Source organism: Malaclemys terrapin, chromosome 11 (assembly GCF_027887155.1).
Source record: "Malaclemys terrapin pileata isolate rMalTer1 chromosome 11, rMalTer1.hap1, whole genome shotgun sequence".
NCBI lineage: Eukaryota > Metazoa > Chordata > Testudines > Emydidae > Malaclemys > Malaclemys terrapin.
This window is the reverse complement of record NC_071515.1, coordinates 7,926,200-7,949,803: the sequence shown is the minus strand read 5'-3', so window position 1 is coordinate 7,949,803 and position 23,604 is coordinate 7,926,200. Positions and strand designations below refer to the sequence as shown.

Here is a 23,604-nt window from a genome sequence, read left to right as displayed (position 1 = left end):
CAATATATCTTTTTTGAGATGGGGTGACCACATATGCACGCAGTATTCAGGATGTGGGCATACCATGGATTTATATCCAATTAAAAACTGAAGCAATAGATATTGTATTTCACTCAACAACTCAGATTTTTTTAAAAAATCTGTCCTAATATCTAGAATGATAAAGCCATATTAAGTTGTAAGTGTCAAGACTAATGAAAGCCAAATTGATTATATCTTAATGGAGCTGTGTATTGTGATATTTATATTAATTAAAAAAAAAACCACACACACAACTTTCCCCTTCAAGTTTTCACTTCCACTAAGATATTCAGTTTAAAATGTCCGGTCCACTTGTTTGCTACTATCCTGCCTCTCAGATCCTCTACTTTTTAACTATTAGATAAATGTTAATAAGACATCATAAACATTCAAACGGATATCATAGTAAAATCTTACATGTCTGCAAATCTAATTAATTCTCAGAGACCTACACTTTCATCCTGCTTCCCACCAAAGGTTTCACAGAAGAGCCACTGTAAGGATCATAAAACTTTATTATGTTTTAATATTATATTATTTATTATGTGTATTATCATAGTTCCTAGGAGTCTGAGTCATGGACCAGGTCCCCCCCGTCGTAAACACTGAACAAACACAGATAAAAGACAGCCTCTGTCCCACACAGCTTCCAGCTAAGTTAAGTTTGCCATACATAAGATCAAGACTGAAGAGACTGCAGTGGATTTGCAAATACACCTCTACCCCGATATAACGCAACCCGATATAATACGAATTTGGATATAACGCGGTAAAGCAGTGCTGCGCACTCCGGTGGATCAAAGCAAGTTCGATATAACGCGGTTTCACCTATAATACGGTAAGATTTCTTGGCTCCTGAGTTCAGCGTTATATCAAGGTAGAGGTGTAGGTCAAACTGAACACTGAAGTAAATAAAATGTAATAATATATTTCTCCAATAAGTTAATAAATGGAACATCTTCAAAATGGCCTAAACAAAAGTACAGAGCATGCAAACAAACAATGAAACCTTGTTTTATGCAGGTCTTACCATCAAGTGTTTGGTAAAGATGAAGTCCTGCTGGTAGAGACTTTGCAGTACTGAGAATCATGTCTCCTTCCCAAAATTCCAACAGCTAATGAGTATAAATAAAACAACCAATTGTGAAAAAAAGCAAAAGTTGTAACCCCGCAGCAAAGTTTCAAACTGCTTGTAAAGGGTGAAATCTTGGCCCCCAAAATGAAGTTGAACAGAGTTTTGCTAATGACTTCAATGAGGACAGGGTTTCATGAATTATATTTACATTCTCTCTGTAAAGCAGATAAGCAGTATGCTAGAGCACTTTTTAGTTTTTCACTCAAATATTTTTAGCCAACTGTCATAAATGATTACCTAGCCAATACAGTGTAGATCAAGCATTTGTGCCAAAGTTTGAAAATACTTTGTCTTGGTTTGCACTCTACATGAGAAATAAAAAGTGACTTGAGTTCTAAAACAAAGCCATTTCTAACTCCTGTGCTATTTGTCAAACTGAACCCGACCACTCTCTGGGAATTGTGAGGTTTCTTTGGTATACCGGGGGTGGGGGTGGGGAGGAGAGTTATATTTTCCAGTTTGATAGTTTCAAAAAAATTCTAGGACTTCTTTTCAGTATATGCTAACTCTATGCTGGGTATTTTCTGGACTCTCTTTCCAGTCCAGGTCAGCAAGCTCCCTCCTAGTATGTAGTTGAAACAGCAATACCCAGATTGCAGACACAAAATGTACAAGTCTGTATGTCAACTTTCAGGTATATTTTCATTATGATGGTGAAGGGCTTGTTTCATCATTTCTGTGGCTTCAGACAGCAAAATGTCAAATACTACAGAAAATTTCTTCTTCTCAGACAGAGCACAGTCGTGTCCACAATTTTAAAATTGTCTTTGTAACTCAGGTAAAGATAAAATGTTTGGATTAACACTCTTAAAAAAGTAAATACCTGAAATATCGATTGTCGCAGATCTCCTAGGGTTTTTCTTTTATCAGTAGTCAGATCCAGCACACTTTCCTTCCAAGAAAGTGATGGGTGTAGGGCCCCATTGTAAAGTTTATAGCGAGAGCCCAAATGGAGGTGCAAATCAATATTATTGTCTGCAGAGTCACAATCCATCCTGTTTAAAAAAAAAAAACAACACATCAAAAATACATATCAATACCAATAGGCTAAAATGAAAGGTGATTTACTGCTGACTGTTCTAGAGTTGCCTCTGTGCATTCACATTTACGGGATTGGCACACCGTGGTGCTGAGCTCACAGATTAGCTTTATATCAGCACCAGAGCCACAGGTGGGAATGCACAGAGGCCCAATGACCCTAAGACCACCCCAATGTCAGACAGCACACTAGTGTCATGATATATACCCAAAATGTAATATATATTTGGAAACCTAGTAACTCACTGATCATTTTCAGAGTGGTAGCCGTGACAGTCTGTATCAGCAAAAAAAAAAAAAAAAAAAAAAAAACACGAGGAGTACTTGTGGCACCTTAGAGACTAACAAATGTATTTGGGCATAAGCTTTCGTGGGCTAGAACCCACTTCATCGGATGCATGGAGTGGAAAATACAGTAGGAAGATATATATACACACACATAGTACATGAAAAGATGGGGGTTGCTTACCAATTCTAACGAGACAATTCAATTAAAGTGGGCTATTATCAACAAGAGGAAAAATCACTTTTGTAACGGTAATCAGGGTGGCCCATTTCAAACAGTTGACAAGAAAGTGTGAGTAACAGTAGGGGGAAATTAGCAGGGGGAAATTAGTTTTTAGTTTTTGTAATGACCCATCCACTCCCAGTCTTTATTCAGGCCTAAGTTGATGGTGTCCAGTTTGCAAATTAATTCCAGTTCTGCAGTTTCTCGTTGGAGTCTATTTTTGAAGTTTTTTTTGTTGAAGAATTGCCACTTAAATTGGTTATTGAGTGTCCAGGGAGGCTGAAGTGTTCTCTGACTGGTTTTTGAATGTTATAATTCTTGACGTCTGATTTGTGTCCATTTATTCTTTTGCATAGAGACTGTCCGGTCTGGCCAATGTACATGGCATCATTAACACTTTTGCATGATGTATACACAATAAACCCACAAAGGACCTCATAGATAAGTGCTGCAAATATGTTCTTTAAAAGTATTTGGCAATCAGGGTCTAAGCCATGCCTGTTCCAGAGAAAGGAATGAGGTTCTGATGTAAATTAAGCAAGGCATCACCCAAAAACAAAGAAAAGCACATTTACATGCAAGGTAAATAAAGCCCTCAGGAGAGCAAGTGGAGAAAGATGAGCACTTAATTTCAAAAGGGCATAGAGACTACATCCTGTGACACCCTATACCCCATATGACACCCTGTACCCCATGCTCATCCCGTTATAGGATTATGGTATACTGTGTGCAAAGTATGCCTTGTGAGCTAAGTTTCCCCTAGGCTGCGCCAGGGCTCAGGGCTGCGGCAGGAAGAGGCGCCTTTCCCTGCCGGCTCCAGCACGGAACTGCCCTGGACTTGCCACGGCAGGGGGAGAGGCACCCCTTCTCCAGCCCCAGCACAGGCCTGCCGCGGCAAGGGGAGAGGCCCAGGTGGTGCTGCAGGGGAGAGAGGAGAAAGCTGGGGGAATCCTCTCCCCCCGCCATAGCCCCTGGGCAGCCTGCATCCCAAACCTCTCATCCCCCCACATGAATTCACCTCCATATCGGTGCACATAACAAAATTCATTGAGCACATGCATGGGAAAAATTAGAGGGAACACTGCTTGTGAGATATCATTTGAAAACTCAATCTGCTGAATATTATTATGTTGTTGAAATGTGTGTGCAACACTGCACGTGAAATTATGATTTTACTTTGTTTGTTACTGAAATATGCTGTAATTCTGGGCAACACCCTCAGACCATCTTCACAAAGCCAAAGCATGCCAACTGGCTGCTAAAAGGCCATTACCTGATTAATCGGAGATTCACCAGCAGGGGAGTTGTAAACAAGAAATTTACAATTCTCCTGATGGTTGACAGCTCATGTATACCATGGAACTGCCTGACCCCATGACCCAACAAAGACTTTTCCACTACAAAGGGTCAGAGTATAAAAAGGAGAGAGAGTGACTGCCTCATCACCTCTCCTCCCCCCTCTCTAATCACAGCAGCAAGATCACGTGGAAGACAACAGGAGCATCATTGAACTGGGGGGAGTAGTCCTAGGTGGAAGGCTTTTTGGGTGAGAGAAACCTTTTTGCTTTCAAATCTTATTTAGCTTGGTAAAGTTTAGGAATTAGCTTGCATGTTTATCTTTTCATTTCTTTTGTAACCAACTATAACTTATATGCCTGATCACTTAAAACATATCTTTCTCTAGTTTAATGTTTTATCTAAACCAGAGTGTTTGACTGAAGTGTTTGGGAAGCCTCTGCTTGAGATAACAAGGCTGATTGGGCATTTTCGTTACCCTTTGCTGGAATGACAAACTAATCTATAAGCTTGTACGGTCCAGTGGGATACTGAACAGTACAAGACACATTTCTGGGGGGCCAGGCTGGGTCTGAGGGATATGCAGATCCCTGTATCTATTCATGGATGGCTGGGCATAGCATTCACTTACTCAGTTGGGAGTGATTTTGCACGCTGGTGGCTGTGAGTGATCAGAGCCTGGAGAGGTCTGCTATTCACTAGCAAAGCAGTGTAAAAGGCACCCTGGATTGGAGATTTAAGGGGACACAGCAGCTCAGGTTGCACCTGGAGGAAGTCACAAACCCTCCGGACGCACTCCTGCCCCTTGAAGCTGGGTCAACGAACTTTGCAAAGACAGCACATATCTACACCCCAGCAAGAGCAAATAAGCTTTGCCTGGGCTTATTTTTCAAATAATACATTTCAGTGATTTCCTGGTCTATAGAAAGAAAGGGGAGACAACCACATAATTATCTGTCACTGCAGGGACTAATGGGGCCAGAGCTCTTGAAATCATAGAATGATGGATCCTTGAGCCAAGGGAGTTGAAGTCTCTGGGAACTGAATACAGGTGAAAAATCTGCTTAGCAAAGACTAATTTGCTGAAATTTAGTTTTAGTCTTAAAAGACCTGTTTTTACTTTTGTTTACTTGTAATCCCTTCCATCTTTATTCCTTATGCTTGGTATCACTTAAACTTTTGACTTTATTACATTTGTTTTAATTTTACTATAAACAAATTCAGTGTTTTGGTTAAAATAGAGTATTTGTTAACCCCAGTTAAGGTAACAAGCTGCTGGGTACTGCCTCTTTAGGAGAGCAGCAGATTTATCTTCTATAAGTATACACCAAAAGGGCTGGACAATACAGGGCAGATAGCTTTGTGGAAATTTGGGACAGAGGGGTGTTGAGGTCACCCTGCAAAAGTACATGGCCAGTAGAAGCTAGAGTATGACCTGGATGCTTGGCTGCTGGCATCAGAACAGTGAGCCACTGCACCATAACATTTAAGGCACTCAAAGTTTACAGGGCAGGCAATGACAAAACTCCTTACTGATCTGGGTTGAATCTCAAAGTGTCAAAGGCCCTCAAACAAACAAATCTATGCATTGTGCAGTGCAGAATAAAGAAACCCTCCAAAAACATGCTAAAATATTTGTTAAATAGTGCTGATTTCTTCCGGGCCCTTCAAAGATCCATTTGTAATATAATTAATTTGTTTTATGGAAGATAACCCTAATCTTAGTTTTTCTACCCAACTTGCAAATCAATACTCTAACACAACTGCACAATGGAAACAGAAGCTGCTCAGAGCCCCAAGATCTACAGCTAAAACCAAAAAGGCACATCAGCCCTGATATCTGCTACTTGCATCCACTTTTAATCTGCAAGGCAAAACAAGGTTTTTATAAAAAATAAAATTCACCCTGTGCAAAGGGGCCACACAAAGCCTATACATCACTTAAGGCTTCATTTGGAGAACTTTGGGTTTAAAGACTGCAGAGAGTGAATTCCAATAGCACAGTTTAAGTGAAAGTTTCTGTTCTGCTACACACCTGCTATTTTATTGTAGGGTGGTTCCTTTCTCCCCCCATATCTCTGTAAAGATACACCTCTACCCTGATAGAACGCTGTCCTTGGGAACCAAAAAATCTTACCGCGTTATAGGTGAAACCGTGTTATATCGAACTTGCTTTGATCTGCCACAGCGCACAGCCCCAGCCCCCTGGAGCGCTGCTTTACCGCGTTATATCTGAATTGTGTTACATCGGGTCGCGTTATATCGGAGTAGAGGTGTAGCTCTAACAAAATTCCTTCCATTCTATCCCAGGAGCTACATTAATTTACTTAAGTCTAGCACAATTTTTCATTTTTTTTTTTTTAAAGTGAACTTGTTCTACAATTATATTAGTTTGACTGAGAAAGTAGGGCAGTAAAGGAATGTAACAGGGAGGTAGAGGAGAAGGCAGCAGACTAGAGTCAGGAATCCTGGATTCTAATTCCTGGATTCACCAATGACCTGCTATGTGACCTTGGGTTAGTCATTTCATCTACATGACTCAGTGTTTCTCATCTGCAAAATTAGGATAACAATACTTTCCTTCTTTTGTAAAGCACTTTGAGATCTACAAATGAAAAAGTATTATGATGATGATTATATTACATACCTTCTCTTCCGCAGTTCAATGTTCGCAGCATCCATTTCATTCAAGAGATGGCCAGGAACCCGATATCTTGGATTTGCTTGTGCTGTGACCAAAGGAAGCTGGTTAGTTTGGATTTAGTTGTGTAAAGCCATACTGACAGGCTTGGAAGTGGCTCAAGGCCAGACCTCCCAATATGGTAATCTTTGAAAGTCTTTAATGAAGAAGGTGGTGGCTTCTCTTATAATACAGTCTTCAGTTACAGGTAGATACAACATGCAAATTTTATTTCTGTTTATATTCCTATTAAGTGTTACTTAATGAAATATTAGGCATAACTGTTACAGTATAAAAATTGTTGCTTGTAATTTCATTAATTTGCCAGTTTGTGGAAGAGGCTGGAAAATCTTGGCATCCAGAGACCATTAGCTGCCTAATTTATCACTATCATTCACACCACCCCATTAAATCTCCTGCTAACCCTTTCCTCCATTATGTAGTGGGAGGATTTTTCTATTCCTTCTGAACAGAAAATATATATAAGAACTCCACTGCTGGGTTGTTGGGTTTTGTTTGTTTGAAGTAAAAATAATTTTGTGGTGGTAAGAAGAGTATGGTGAGTATTTTTCATACCTTCAGATGGTCTTTTCAACTGGGATTTTCGATAAAACAGCATGTAGGCACTCTCTTTACCCTGAAATTGTTTCTCAATATCCTTCTCCTTAATGGGCTGGACTTTTGAATCATTCAAGTCAAACCAATGGGAACCAGAGGCGCTGTCCTTTAGCACTGTACATAGACTTTCTGAAGTCCACTGGACATCATTGTTCTGAGAAGGGCTTTGCAGAACTTGTCCTTGGCAATCAGACCCAAACTGGAGCTGATGGTACATCTCCTTTAGACTAACCTTATTATCATCAGGACTAAGTTGAAATATCTGAGAATGATTCTGCAAATACTAAAAAGGAAGAAAAACAATAGTGTCATAATGAAGAAAACATCTATTAAATGTGCAAAGCTGCATTTGCCACCTCCAAGCCTTCTTTGCATAGCTTGACCTCCCTGAAGTAACAACCACTTTTAGGTATCTCCAAAAAATCTACTTCTGCCATGCTTCCTATAGTGATTCATCTTGATTTGTATAGAAACCCCCCTTTGTTGCTCCCCTCTCCCTCATGAGTCAATCCTTGGGCTGCAAGCTCCTCAGGGCAGGAACCTTCCCTTCTTGTCTGTAAAGTGCCAGCCACATTGTAAGCACTACCACAAACAAAGAAAAAAATACAGCATCAAGAGTGAGATCACGAATTTTGAAGTCACGAATTTTAAAGTTATTGGCCTAAATTCATTTGGTACTCAACTTAACACCATATAAGGACCCCAGTTTTCCAAAAGTGCTTTGCTCCTGCCTTCTGAAGAAGAATGTAGAGAGTGTCCCTCACCAAAACAGAATACAGCTTGGTCCATTAGCACACTGTAGCTTTCACAGAACTTGAACCTTGGTCTCTCTCAGCTTTTGCCATAACCCCACTTACCTGACAACCCCCCCCCCCCCCCAAAAAAAAGTCTACAATGAGAACCACAGGAAAAAAAACCTTCAGTAAATTAAAGTGTGAAATAATAAAGTAATAAAGATAGGTTAGGGACTGACAGCCCAAACAGGCTCCCAAAGTGAATACAGAAAACTAAGAACAGCTACGTGGCAAACAGACATAGTAAACACCTTTGATAAAGTAGAACTGCACGTAAGTGCCCAAAGGACAGGGTTGTTTCCTAAACTCCCAGAGTTTTCCTATTTAGTTTTTATTTATTGTATGTCATTTTGTTTTCTTCTTGTATATGCTTCTCAGCAAGTCTCCAGAATAAAACCTGTGCTGCAAGATTTTTGTTGAACTAATATCGTTCATTAATTTAAGAGAGAATCGTCTGTTCCAGTGGCCTACCTCTGGAGACTAACAGGATAGATAAGTAACATGGCACTGAGTTGACAAACAACACCGTTATCAAGCCCAGCAAACAGACAAATTGAAGTGGAATGTTGGGTGGGGAGTAGGACAGCGGCGGGAGAAGAAAGATGATAAACCAGAACAAGGATTTTCCATGGATGAAAATTAATACTTTATATCACTGTACCATACCAATCAGAGCTTATGGACTTTAAATTGGTCATTCGTCCATAGGATAGTGGGTTTTGGCACAGACCAGGGCCTTTATATTTCAGGAGCATCCAGCGGTCCCAATCTTGATTGTGCCAAGTGAAGTACAAACACACAAAGACACTCTCTGCCCCAGACAGCTTACAATCTAAGCACTTTATATAGTAAATCCAAACCTCAGATAAGTGTAATTTCTGATCACTAACAAAAGCACATTCTTGAAGTATCAAATGAGTTGATTTCAGTGTATGTTCATATAGTCTCATTCAAATAAGCACACACATGCATTAATCAGAACATGTCAGACAGATCTGTTCACTGAATGTACGGACATCATGAAAACCCACACAAATGTGCATGCACATTATAGTTGTTGATAACAGACATTCAATCATGACAGAAAACATTGTGCATGTTCAGTATGCTTTTTTGCTCATAGGTTATTTCTCAGTTTACTTTCAATCTCAGGAAAGCAGCTACTCCTCTAAGACAGCTCTGTTTGAATTTCACAATTTAAACTATTTTTGAATTATTCAAAATGTGAAAATAGTTTTGCATTTCAGTGAATTTTTCTCGGGAGTGCTCAGGACTGCAAGTCACCTTGCTTACTGATTGCGTGCTCTCTCTCTCTCTGTGTGTGCGTGTGTCAGCGAGAGAGAGACTTCTAGTGCTAAACTGGGTGTCAGCTCCATGTCACTCTAATCCGTTGGCCATCAAAACAATCTCATCAAAAGCTCTGCCAGCCTTTACCTTGCCTTGCAGATTAACTCTAGGTGCACCCCAATCCTTGAGCCCCCTTGAACAGCATTCCTCTGTAGTATCCAGTCCCTGACACCGGACACTCACAGAAATCACCAAGTTCGCTGTCTCCAAAGAGACAGTGTACATACCAGCCTGTCTAGTTCAGCTAAGGAGTCGCACCCTATTATATATATATATATATAAACAAACCAAAAATAAGTGCATTAACAAAGAACAGAGATTCATGAATACAAGGGACCGGTCAGTAAGAATAACATGCTCCTACAAGCTCTAGCAAGGGGTGTTCCTCATTGAAATGGATAACAAAATGTCTTTTTTGCTTCTCCTTATATTTCCCCCAAATTCATTGTTTTGATGCCAGAATCAAGATAACTTCCCTATGGTTTTAGTTTCTGGTGTCTTCCCATGTTGATTTCACATCCCCACCCTGGTCAACCTGACTTTTCCTGTTGGATTTTCTCAAATGCAGCTTCCTTTGTGTTTAAATTATAATAGAGACAGCATGGATAGGTGATTTCACACCCCTTTGTCTGGCAAAAAGCTGCTTGTCAACCCTGCCAGGAACACAGATTCTAAACATATTTTCAATACATACATATGACTTCTTAAATAACATGCATACATATAGCTGGCAATACTTACAACCAGCATGATATAAGCTTTCATTTGATACCTCACACAACATCCTTTATAGATAAATACTATGACAGCAAAGTGGTAGGTGTAGTGAATTTATCTGGTCTGACAAGAGTTACACAGAGTGATGACCCACCAATGGGCCTGTGTGTCACAACTCTTAAGAAGAAGAATTCAAAAGGTTAAAAATGAGTTCAAACTCAAAATTCAAATGCAGCAGTTTCCTTTACTATTGCAATGCAATTCTTGAGCTGGCAAGCCTGAGAATTTAGCCAAAGTGATAATTTTTTGGACGTGTTCTAAAACTACCAATGAGTAGGATTCAGAATAAGAGTTTCATTACAATCATGACTACTGAGTTGCTAATTCAAGTGTACTATATTTTTTAAATCATGATTAATATTTCTATATGTACTGACACTTCTAAATAAATTGCTATATGCATTTTCATTCATAAATTAGACTTACAGACTGTCTGCTGGGAAAGGAGAGCCACTGTTTCTAACATTTGAAATTTTAGAAGAACACAAGTTTAAAAAATTTTCTTAAACTGAAAATTGTGAAGTGATTTGTTAGTAATAGGCTTAGCTAAAATTTAATGTACCTATTAGAGTTTTACTGTTTTTGTTACCTTTCGTATTGGTCCATATTGTTTCCTGTATTTTTTGTTCCAGGACATTCCTTTTTTCTCCAATAGTTTCTGCCCTAACTGATCCACAGGAATTTGTTTGGATTCTTCCTAAAGGAACACAGTTAACAGACATTGAAATGATGAAGTGGTGGGCAAAACCTCAAACACACCAACCAAGAAGTATGCAACAAACAGGAATGGTAATAAACTAATGGGTTTTGCTAACCTTGGCAATAGCTTGGCTAAACTACTTAAGGCTGCTAATAGATTGGCCAAACAAGTATTCAGAGAGATCCAGTGGATGACTACTTTTATATTAAAAAATCAACTTCACACTTTCAGTCTCATGCTCCTTGCTGAATTAACTAGGACAAGTTTAGATTCTTTTCACTTACCCCACCCCTCTTCCAGATCAGTAATTAACAGGGAGCAGTAAAGATCTGTTTACATACCATACCTCTGATAAAATCCCTTTCAGGATTGTCAGTGGATTCTCCATTTCTTTGATATTTTCAGTATCTTTCTGAACCTTCTCGTTAGTCATCAGTTTGCTTTCTTCCTCCTGAAAAAGATCATTGATGGGGTCCTTACTACAAATCTATGGAAATAAAGATTAGTAAATACTATTATTTCAAACAGAGATGTGTATTTTTCCTTTTGCTTTCTAGCGCAGATTCTTTTCTTTTACTGAATTATGGGCACCCATGCGTAACTGCAGCAGTTAAATGTGGAGAAAATGTCATTGAAGAAGTCATATCAGACCACATGCACTTACTCGCCAACAGGGTTGGCCATTGGGGCAGGCATCATATTGCTTGGCTGCTCCACTCCCACCTCCTTTTTTTAAATAAGCTTGGATACTCAGAGGCATCAAATACAATTTCCACACTGGATGGCAAAATACTTTGGTATGCAAGGCTGGCCCCATTACTGTTGTCTACAGAAGGCTCCTGATCACTCAGTTACTGCCCCTCCTAATTTCTACCCTTTCCTCGCCCTCATGATGCAGCCTGTCAGATGAGATGACAAATATTAGATTCAAAGATTGCCAGTGCAGACAAGGTTCAGTGAACAGAAATTCCTTGAGCTTTTACAGTGTAACAAAATAATGTTTGAAGAGGACTATCAAAACCTCTTACTGTATAGGACATTGACTTCTATAGATGCTGAAATCATTGGAAATTTTTGATATGGGCTGGCCAGCCTCACAGACAAAGCTGAAAGTTTAGTCTTCTAAACTTGGTAGGCCCCTTAAAGTCTAAATCATATACTGCGACTTAACTCAGCGGGATAGCAAATAGACAACCAAATCTAGTCACAAGCTTTGATACAGTTTCCAGTCTCTGATTAGAAGAAATCATTCCTTGACTGAATAAAGGGTCTCTTCACATGAAATGAGTGCATGACAAAGGCCATGAAGGACGGCTTGAGTGAATGCCTCACTAGACTATTTTGTTGATATAAAGTGTACTTAATGCTTTAGTACAGTCTATATTAATACATCTCAAGGAATTGAAACTCGCCAAGCAGGAGAAAAGCCATATAAAATGAGTGTTCTAGACTTACTTGCAATTGCCAATTTCCTAATGCATCAACATCTTTGATATAAACATGGTAGTGTCCTCCATAGCAGCCACCTTTGTGTATAATAACAGAGAAGAGCTCATACATGTACTCCGAATCCTCCAACTGAGTCTAAAACAAGAGGAAATTAATAAACCCTACAAGTCTTTTACACAATAACAAGGAGGATTTTACACTATGGACAAAATTTCAGGCGTTTTAGTGGGGAAAAAGATCAATCAATGCAGTTCTCTGTTATCCACCATTATTCCAGAGTTAGAGATACATTTGAACCAAGCCAAAGATGCATTTAACTACTTTATAAGTAAAATATTTTCAGTAACAGTGATCAACATAAAAGTATGTTTTATTCAAATACTGAAACATGCCAACTCGGCTGTCCCTGAAATTACTATTCATACTTAGTGAAGTATAGTTAGCGGCTCCATTAGCTAATATTGTGTTGAATATTTCAATTGAATGCTGTTGAAATCCTTTTGTTTGGAAACAAAAATGTTTATCATAAACAAGTTTATACCACTTATTCCTAGGCATAGTTTCAATTTTCTGGAAAGTTACAAGTAAATAGTTTAGGAGCTCTAAGTTAAAAGTGACTTCTTGAGAAATGATGGTGGGGGGTGGGCAGTGATGAGCTGCCAAAATATTAACAACAGATTCCCTCTTCCTCATCCCACGAGGGAGTCGTGGCTCTCCTCCCCCCCCCCCCCCCGAGACTCCTGCCCCATCCAACCCCCCACATTCCTTGACGCCCCCCCGGGAACCCTGCCCCATCCCCCCCCTTTCCCTGTCCCCTGACTGCCCCCTGCCGCCCCATCCAACCACTCCTCTCATTCCTGATGGCCCCCCAGGACCCCTGCCCATCCAACCACCCCTTCTTTCTGTCCCCGACTGCCCCCTCCCGCCCCATCCAAGCCCTGCTCCTTCCTGACTGCCCCCCCAGGACCCCTGCCCCCATTCAATCCCCCCGGTTCCTGCCCTCTGACCACCCCAACCCCATCCACCCCCCCACAACCCCCCGAACTCTCCTGCCCCCTTACCGAGCTGCCTGGAGCCGCCCCGCCAGGGCCGCAGGGTCCGAGCCAGGCTGGGGCCGGGCTGGGGCGCTCAGCCAAGGCCAGGGCGCTGGGGCCTGGGACGCTTGGCCGGGGCTGGGGCACTCGGCCCTGGGGTTCTTGGCCGGGGCGGCCAGAGCGCTCAGCCAGGGCTGGAGGGCCTGGGGCTGGAGAGTTTGGCATGGACTGGGCCAGGTCCAGGCCATAGCCACTCGGTTGGGACTGGGCCGGAGCCACGTGGCCGGCCGGCACTGGCACCGCGGGGCCTGAGTTGGGCCGGGCCGGAGCCGCAGGGCCCGAGCCGGGGGCACATGGCTGGGGTGCTCTGCCGGGGGTGGGCTGGGGCACTCAGCCAGATCCAGGCCAGGGACAGGCTGGAGGGAGCCGTTCTAAAAGAACTTCTAAATTTAACAACCGGCTCCAGCTCACCACTGGGGGTGGATGTCTAATTTCACTGGCCCCTCTAAAAGGCTTTGTTAACTCTGGAAACTTTGCGAAGCTTAACAAAAAAACCTCACATGCAGCTTAACTTTTACAAAAATTAAATAAAAGCAAAATAATAATATGCTCCTCCCCCAAAGCTAATGTTGAAAAAACCTTCCTCAACTGCCAATTTGCAGAACTTTAAAGACCAAAACCATGGTGATTAAGATTTTAGGAAAGCAGACTTTAAAGTGTGTCTGCAGTAAGTATATTATTTACATAGTTTAAGGACTAAAGTTAATTATGTAAAGGCTTTGTTTTGTTAATAACTATGTTTTGGTTATATTAATATGACTATTCATCTGTATAGATTTCTAAGAGAATGCATAAACTATAAGGGTGTGGAAATATACAACTGAGTTTCTATATAATGCTATTAGATAATACCAACATAAAAATGAATGTAATGCAACAACTAACTTTCAGGTAATGAGGTTTTTGCATGGAAATGTTCAATTAAGTTTTATGCTTTACTGATTTTTCCCATTTGTCAGTACTACACATAAAAGCTTTGTGTTCGCACCACAAAAGTTAGAGTTTCTAACACTATTAAAAGAGATCTCTTTAGGAAGGACAGATTGCAGACAGAGGGAAAGCCATACAGTTTCTCCTGCAAATAGCCTGTGACCTGACCAAAAAGGTAAAATGAAATATGGCTCATCCTGGAGATAAATTTCCCACATATTCAGCCAGAGAACAAATTAAGACAAAATTGTTCAAACCTGCTCACAAAAAGGCCTGAGGTTAATCCGGATAGGGAACGTATAGCAGCTTGTTTCCTTGTATCGTTCACACTTCTCAAAGTCAAAGTTAAACCTCAGGAGTGAGATAGTAAGAAAGGGAGGCAACTTACGTAGTTTAGCAGACTGTAAAATGAACAAAAAAGTTTTAAGTATGAGTTTATTACAGCAAAGAAGCAGCATGTCCTCCATTCTAAACACAACTCTCTCAGGCTGTCAGAAGAAAAGTTCCCCAAAAGGTTTCAATAGAAAGCAATCAGCCATTATGGATTTTGTAAGAGGATATCATTCATTAAAGAGAAGATTCCAAAGGTAATGACAATGGAAAGTAAAAATTCAAGCAAACTATGTAAGGGAGAAGTCTGGATAGCACATCAAAAGATGTATTTCACCACATTACATATTATGTGCAATGGTAAGTGTCGTAGGACAGATGAACAGTTAGTGACCTAGTTCTAGTAAGTGCCAACACAATCACTAGTCAATTCTTTGACACTTCCAAGAGAGACCCAAGTAATAAGTAGTAGATGCTATACCATCTTTTATTCAGACCCACTCCTTGACAAGTTGTCCAGTACTGCACTAGTCTAAATGTTTCTCTTTCCCTCTGACAGGTTATGAGGTCCATCAGAGAAAAACCTTTGACTCCTTCAGGGAGGTCAGACATACCAGTTTTGAGGGACAGAGCACACAGACAGCCTAAAGAGTTTACAGCCTGCTGAGATGAATGAAAGCAGTTTACCTTCTTTTCACTACCTTCTTTTAGAGGTGAATAATCCTGCCCTCTTCCCCAGAGAGAAAGAAGTGCAATGCAGGAGTTGGGGGTACAATTAACGGCACAGGATGTGAGGAAAGGTTTAAGGAGCTTAAGCTGAGGAGGTACACTTCCTGGACAGCACAGAAGAGTCCTTTAGGACTCCCCCTGTGTAGTATGCTGGGCAGTAGGGTCATGGGTGACTGATCCACTGCTACATTTCCCATCTTGTGCACTCTGCAGACATTTACAGTCAGATGATGTTGGTGTAAAATGCCACCAACAATGATCTGAGTCCAAGATTCAAGAATGAGGTGATTCTCTGCTTGTCTAGCACTTGTACAAGTGGAGTTACACTGATCTGCAAATTAAGCATACTTCACAAAAATAAAGACACCCTGATTTTTGGCATCAATGTTTGGACAAGATTGCTGGTTTGCACTTCAAATACAAAATTAACCCATTTCATATGTTCTATATTTTAAAAAAGTTAAAAGAAGCTTTCATATAGCGTACAAGATGCATTAAACATGTATGGTTCTCACCCTATAAGGGTAGCAAGTCAGCTTTTATAATAGTTAATCTGCCTGCTCAACACAGGGAAATTTGAGATTGTTTTCCCTTTTGCTGATCAGTGCATTTCCTACTCCTGGGGGAATTCTGTGCCAACAAATTAAAAATTCTGCACACAATATTTTAAAATTCTGCAAATTTTATTTGACAAAAATAGCACTACATAATCATGCCAGTTTCAATTTTGGAAATGTATTTCAAAATATAGCAAGTATATCTGTAACAATACAGACACAGAAAAATTCCCCCAGGAGTAGAGAGTTAAAGAAACCCTTATGACAACCCAGTTCCTGCTTCTCTGCTTCCCCACCCCCAGCCCAGACACTCACACCCCCTATCAGACAGCTGTGGGTCGTCCCCCCCAGCACAGACACTGACAGACCCTACCTCCTAGAGCCCAGGAATCCAGAGGGAGAAACAGCCCGATGCTGGGTCCCAGGCTTGCACAGAGTTTCCTGCGCACCGCCACCTCCGTCCTATAGGGTATGCTGGGAACTGCAACTGCTGGGAACCCTCCAGTTCCCTCCCCCTCCTGCTGGCCTTGTCTTCTATTTGCGAGCTGGGCCCTGACAGGTCCAACAGCCCCTAGTGTCAGTCAACATCTTTGCAGCCCATTTCTGTGGGAGGGGAAAAGGAAACTGCACGCACAACATTAATTTATCCAAAATTCTGCATTGTGCAGTGATGCAGAATTCCCGCACAGCAAAGGATAGAAATGCTGGAGGCTCAAAGAGGTTCAGCCAATGCATTTACAACTATTTTACCCCCATGGAGGTGCAGACAGCCTCAGCACAGAATCAGGACCAGAAGAAGCATGAAAAGAGCAGAGTGTACTCCAGCTCCAAGATCAGAATATTGGTCAAAAAGCAGCTTCATGGTTCAGAAGGTATGTCTACACTGGGAAAACTTGGAAGTATATTTCTGCATTCGTCCAAATCCCCCACCAGCAAGAGTGGAAGTGCTAATGTTCAGCAGGAACAGGCATTTAACAACCGGTTTAATCTAATTCTGTAAAAAGTGCTAGGAAACACTCCCATTTGCCGGGGAAATTTTAGTAGCCTTTGAGGAGAGGAGTATCAGGGGGTAGCCGTGTTAGTCTGTATCTACAAAAACAACAAGGAGTCTGGTGGCACCTTAAAGACTAACAGATTTATTTGGGCATAAGCTTTCGTGAGTAAAAACCTCACTTCTTCGGATGACTCTATGCATCCGAAGAAGTGAGGTTTTTACTCACGAAAGCTTATGCCCAAATAAATCTGTTAGTCTTTAAGGTGCCACCAGATTCCTTGTTGTTTTTGAGGAGAGGATTTGTCAAACCCTGCCCAGAGCCATCAGTCTTAACTAGAAAGTTAGATTCTTTCATAATCTACTTTTAACAAAATTGTTTGCACCAGCCAGTTGTGGCCTTCTGATCTTCTCCAAGTTGTTTAGCTGCAGCTTGTCCTGTCCATTCTTGCCTCCAACCACAATGGGGATTATTTTAAGGTGAGCGAAGAGATCTGTTCTTCCACACCGACAGACTCATTCAGAAAAACCTTATAATTTGCTAAGCCTGAATGAACACTTGGATGCTAACTCAGACTAAGCTATTATGTGTTGAAGTGGTGCTGTAAATCACTGGAAGATTATTACTGATGATGAATTGATATTTCAGACTGCCCAAATCTTACCCCATCCATCCAGGAACTAGTAAGAAACTGCAACAATGTACATGTTAACACAAGACATACATTTTTTAAACTATTCTTATACCGGGGGGGGGGGGGGGGGGGGGAGAAAAGAGAGGTCTTTTCACATGTTCTCCACTTAAGGGGACTGCTACGAGTTCATATGTTAATCAATTTGGCAGAGAATGCTAAAGCCCTCCCTCATGTAAAGTACCAATATCAATCTTCTCCAAATTCCTCAACTGCTGTCAAACTGGATGCTATGGACAAGGTAACCCATTACCTTTGCTGCTTCAACCAGTTTGTTGCACGCTCCACAGCGGTACAAGTTATCATTTTCAAAATATTCCTCTTCCACATACATGTTCCACAGGGCCTCCTCCAAGCCAGATACATCCTTGACTGCCACCGTTAGATCTAAAAAATCCTCCTACACAACAGTACAGTAGAGAACAAAAGCCAATACGTTGTGTAAACGAGGCCAGATTTTGATATTTGGTATACTACAGCACATTTGCATGCAGACACAATAGCAGATTTGTTAAATATAAAGAAAACACACTAATGTAAGTAATGCGTCTGGATTAAAGAAATCTCTCATCACTATTTCAGCAATACTAGTATTTGTAGGATTAAAAAAAAAAACTGTTTAATTCCTCTGTCATAATTTAGTTTTGTAAGAAGTCCTGGTTGTAAAAAACAGATTAAAAAAAAGTAAAAATAGAGGGTAAAACGTGAATGAAACAAATGGAGTTTCACTGTATTAACATCATTACTTACATCTTAATCATATCTTACCATTGACGATACACAGTAACTCAGCTAGAAATTGCCATAGTGTTACTATTTTCTTCTGATGATTCATGCCCTCACTATAGCTTAGAAAATATCAGCCAAGACTCAGTATGAACAAATAAGCCTTGAATATTTTCCATGTGTTTAGAAGTCTGCAGAGTCCTAACCCATAAAAGCTGCATGGTTCCAATAAATTGATTATTAGCATGGTCAAAATATTTAATTAACTTGGAATATTTTGTGGGGTTAAGCAAGCATTTACATGTACAGAAAATTTAACATCTTCAATAAACCGTAACCTGCTTAACAAGTTGTCAACAATTTATGCTATTAAACACACACAAAGCCATCCTAGGAATTCACCTGTCTCTCACTGACATTCTTGCACTCCTTACAAACAATCTGGTTAACAACAGTCCCATGGTACAACCGATTAATAAGGTCATGGCCAGAAGTCCCCACAAGGGAAGTTTCCAAAGCACTGAACAGAATCCGATTTAACTCTTGTACATCATGTTGTCTCATCTCCTGCAAGACAACATAGGACACATTTTTAAAAAAAGGGTTTATTAGTGCAGGCTCCTGCTTTTCATATTATGATGACTAAAGCATTTTCTAAAAGCAATAATCAAAAGTTACATTAAAGACATAACAAAGGCCTTAAAAGGAAGCAAGATACAATGTGAGAGTTGCCTACTACCAAGAGAGGAATACTGTGCTAACTTAAAAGTTTGTTTTTCCCCCCACTTCTTTCCAGCCTTAATTTACTTCCATTATTTATGCTACAAGCATGCATAACGTAAACCAGGTCATACACTCTACTCCCCTGAACTCAGTGGGACTATTCCCTTTCATAAAGTAAGTGCCTAATTATTTGAAGGACTTGGAGCCTTAAGTCATCAGGCAAACAGTATTGCTGCAAAAAATGAAAAACTACAGAAATATTTTAAAAATATATTTTATATCTGTAGAAACCCATTTTCTTGTTCTCCATAGGAAATAGTCAATATGTGCTTTCAGTGGGGATGCAGGCAAAAAAAGAATAATATTTGCCAACCTAAAAATATATTTCCCCAGCTTGAAAAATTTTAAACTTTCTCACATGTCAAAATATTTCAAGTCTCCAAGAGTCATCCTCTCTCTCTTTTGGAAGAAACTCTTACAAGCTGTGTCCTTACAGATACCATACTGTACCTCATTGCTGTTCCATCCAAAGCTCTCAGTGAGGTCTGTTGTAGATGCAGCCTGCTGATCTAAGAGCAAAAGCTGAGCAAATAATCTTTGTAACTGTAATGGAATTATTCGAACCTAAATGTTAAAAAAAAAAAAAAAAAAAAAAGGTTTCAGGAAGCAACTTCAAAACCAGTACTTTAAATAAAATGAATTAGGATTTAGCACAGAAGTGAGAATAAGCCACCATCAACCCAGTAGCACTTGTGTTCTAATTATAACTTGGCCTACTTCACAATTCTATAAACATGGATACATCTTTCCAAAAATCTACATTCATCCTTAAGTATCTCTGAGAAATTTAAATTCATTATTTCATAAACAGAAAGAAAAACAATCATAATATAAACAGTAACTTTCTTTTGTATTTTGCACATTTTAGTACCTCAAGAAAACAAAAGAACATGGCCTTCGGAGATTTAATTAAATCATAGCTAGGACAGCTACCTATTGTAGCTTTGATTTACAGAGAAAACTCACTTCACCAACAACTTGCTTCTATCACTTTAAACAGAGAATACAGAAACAAAATCTGTGTTCCAATGCTAGTAAGCATTTTAAAAATAAAAATTAGGCACCATCCTGTAATGTCTTGTGCAAAGGTAGACCACTACATCTGCGTGGCTCCAGAAGGATGCAGCAGTCCCACAAACAAGAAGTCACAGAATTGGAGCCTTAATTAGTAATAAAGAAAATATGGAACAGTACTGTACAAGTTTTGGGCCTGCTCTTGCTCCGACTGAAGTCAGAAGGACTTTTACTATTGGATTCTATGGGAGTAGGATCAAGATCTATAATATTATTGCAAAATAACTGGCGCAACAGCTTTCACCAGTGCACAAAACAGAATGCATTGACAAACCAAATTCTTGGCTTCACAAATTATTATATTTCCCAGTATGGTCAGAAACTGTATTCCCTCTTGATTCAAACCCTCATTTTTCTGAATCAACCTACAGCAGAGGATAATAAGAGTAGATTTTAACACCTTTACATCAGGTTTATTGATATCTTCCAGAGAACCAAGTTCTTCAGGGCCTAGGGAAAACAGTGCTTCTGTAATGGAAAAGGAAACATGACTTTAAAATAAAGAAGCTTTACATTCATATGTATCGTATTTTAGTTTATTTGTATGAAAAGTTATCAAAAACATCCCTGGAAATCCTTAAGTATCTTAAGAAGTTTATTCCTGAAAGACATTTGCACTTTTTTGTACCAATTTATTTTCACCCCATCCAAATTAAATACCAATATTAAGAAACATACAAATGGTTAGATGTCTTGAAGAATTGCTTCTTCATAAGTTAATGGTTATGTGAAAAGTGAATGACAGGCAATGGCCAAAGTGAAACTGCATCCTATTTTAAATAAGAAGTTATAAGCACATTTGTGTCTCTATGATGTGAATTATACATAAAATATCTAGACAGGATACATGTCTTTTTGCAGAAGTGAGAGATATTAACTTTATGGACCACCTGCTCTGTTTTCATCTTGGCTGCTACAGCTTATCTGGAGTGAACAGTGCTTTTGAAATTGGCTTTCCATTAGTAATGTTTTATAAATAACAACAACTGTCAGCAGAATTTCTAGTAAAATATTGTTAGTATGACATGTTGCTGGTAGAGACAAAAGCAGGGACTTTTGCTCTTTTGGACATTCAGAGAGCTTTCTACAGTTTTGACTGGATTTTCTCTGTTCTGATTGGTTATTTACTTCAATCCTACCCTCCGTCCACAGTCTCTCCACCTTAGCTTTACTCCATACCTGCCCCTCTTCTATACTGCCCTTCCCTTTTCTTTTATTCAGTGTATCCCTTCTTAAATGAACCCCCAAGAAGGGGGGGAAACATGGAACAGAGTGTTTGCTACCATCACATCTTTCACTCTGCTAGTGTGTTCTACTCCTCCCTCCACTCTGGGTCTGTCTGGTCTATTTAGCTTGACAGCTCTTTGGAGGGAAAGACTGTCTTCTTCTCTGTGTTTGTACAGTAGCCGGCACAATGGGGCTGGCCCTTAGGCATTACTGTAATAAACATGGTTAATTTTAAAGTTACTTTAGAAAGTTATATTTTAAGATACAGTACCTCTAAATTCTGGCGTGAAATGCAAAGTCTGGAGAAGGGAATTGAGGTAGCAGGTTCCGCCCTGATTTTTGATACCACTTAATTTGGTGAACTCCCTTGGAGCGGGAGGCCCGGTATCTTTGGACTTTGATTTCTTCCCTTTTCCACATTGATTATTTGACACAAAGGAAAAGTCCTCTTCAAATAAGTCTCCAAACATTGTGAAGCCACAGTATAGTCCTTCAGAGATCCAACCTAAATCACCACTTAGCACAAAAACTGCAATATTAATTGGTTATGCAGTACATGCTAATTGAATCTTGAGCACTGTATTTTCAAAAGTTCTCAGCCTAGGCCTACGTCACCACTGAAATCACTGATGCCTCCATTCTATCTAGTCATCTATTATAAATCACAAAAATAAACTTTTAGCTATAAAATAAGATAATCTTAAAGTTTTTATTGTTGTTGTACTTTTTAATGTCCACAGAGTTCGGTTCCCAGACCTTTTGTAATTTTATTCCAATCTTAGCAACCAAAGCCTTGTCTATACACAAACTTGCACCAAAATAGCAGCTTTTATTTATACTGTTGCGGTTTAGTTGCAAGTCTGTACACGATACTTATTTTGGAATAAAAAACACCCTATTTTGATTTTGGTAAAAACAGGGCACGTCTTCCAAAACAAGAGGGTCCATGCACAGACTTGTAACCAAACAACAAACGGTATCAATCAAAACCAATGTAGTTAGTTGGATGCAAGAGTGTGGTGCTTGAAAGGGTGTGTTTAGACAGCGCCAAGCCAATGTAATTAGGCTTGGCAGAATATGATTTTTTGTTTTTGTTACAATTTCGACAGAGAACATCATTTTAAAGCCCCCTCCCCCAGGTTTATCTATTTTGTGCTCGCGGTTGCACAAAATCATGGGTTTTAACAAGCACTTTCCCCGGTTTTTCCGGGGGGAGGTGTTCATTCACAGTTGTAGGGCCGTAGGGGGAGGGAGGCCTGAAATCCCCCCCGCAGCCCAGCCACAATCCCTGCGCCGTGCCGGGCAGGTAGGACGCAAACGCCCCGCTGAGCTGCAGCTTCCCCGCCGTGGCCCCGCCCGCGCGGTGGGGGGGGGGGGAGGGGTGTCTCCACCCCTCCCCCACACGGCAGGGGGCTCCGACGGTGAGTCCCCATCCCCGCTCACCGCTCACTGCCGGGACGTGGAGCCACACTTGAGCTGACACCAGAACCGCCGCCAGCTCGCCGCCGCCATGGTTGTTTTGGCTTCGTTGTCAGCCGGCTCCCGCGGGGCCCGATGGGAGTTGGAGTCTTTCCCTGGGGCCCTGGGCGCCCGCACCGCCGCCTCCCGCAGCCTGGACTACAACTCCCACAAGCCACCAGGCCACGCGCCGGCTAGAGTCAACAGCCACCAACCAACCCCTCGGCGTCTGCAAGGGAAACTGTGGGTGGCCCCACTTCACCTTCGGTAGCGGCATGACCGGAAGCGGTGGGCGCAACGCCTTCTGGGAGGTGTAGTTGACTATGAGTGGGTGCCCAAGGCCCTCTGTAGTTGCCTGGGAGTAGTTACCGCATTACCTGCTGGGAGATGTAGTCTCTCTAGCGAAAGGTGGCTACTCTGTGAGAATTAATCTAATGGGGGATTTTTTCCAAAAATGTGGTACAAAGACTCATAAAATGCCACCCATCCCTTCTCAACACGGGCGAGGATTTTTTAAATATATAAAAACGTCCGGAAAATAGGGACGTATGATAACCCTACCCACTGCCCCCTCTCCTCTTGGGGTGTCAGCTCGCTCAGCCTGCGGATTGCAACCCCCCCGTGCTGCTGCAACCCTGCGCCCCACGGCT

The 23,604-nt window shown here is 40.8% G+C and overlaps 1 protein-coding gene across 10 annotated transcripts in view; it reads right to left on the bottom strand.

Moving 5' to 3' along the window:
- USP40 (ubiquitin specific peptidase 40) overlaps window positions 1-23,018 on the bottom strand; it is a 60,768-nt gene extending 37,750 nt beyond the window's left edge. For 3 of the 10 annotated variants that reach the window (XM_054044062.1, XM_054044070.1, XM_054044071.1), the window contains exons 1-14: window positions 22,940-23,018; window positions 21,768-22,012; window positions 20,670-20,737; window positions 19,646-19,759; window positions 18,815-18,979; window positions 17,940-18,086; window positions 14,645-14,788; window positions 12,370-12,498; window positions 11,261-11,401; window positions 10,804-10,911; window positions 7,255-7,579; window positions 6,646-6,727; window positions 1,980-2,151; window positions 1,052-1,136 (exon numbers count right to left, since the gene is read on the bottom strand). In XM_054044062.1, coding sequence (XP_053900037.1) covers window positions 1,052-1,136; window positions 1,980-2,151; window positions 6,646-6,727; window positions 7,255-7,579; window positions 10,804-10,911; window positions 11,261-11,401; window positions 12,370-12,498; window positions 14,645-14,788; window positions 17,940-18,086; window positions 18,815-18,979; window positions 19,646-19,759; window positions 20,670-20,737; window positions 21,768-21,966 — 1,879 coding nt within the window. In that variant the 5' untranslated portion in view covers window positions 21,967-22,012; window positions 22,940-23,018. Of the gene's footprint in view, window positions 1-1,051; window positions 1,137-1,979; window positions 2,152-6,645; window positions 6,728-7,254; window positions 7,580-10,803; window positions 10,912-11,260; window positions 11,402-12,369; window positions 12,499-14,644; window positions 14,789-17,939; window positions 18,087-18,814; window positions 18,980-19,645; window positions 19,760-20,669; window positions 20,738-21,767; window positions 22,026-22,939 lie in introns of those variants that run through there. The other 7 variants (XM_054044066.1, XM_054044065.1, XM_054044063.1 and 4 more) reach the window with 7 other exon arrangements.
- Window positions 23,019-23,604: the final 586 nt, after the last annotated feature.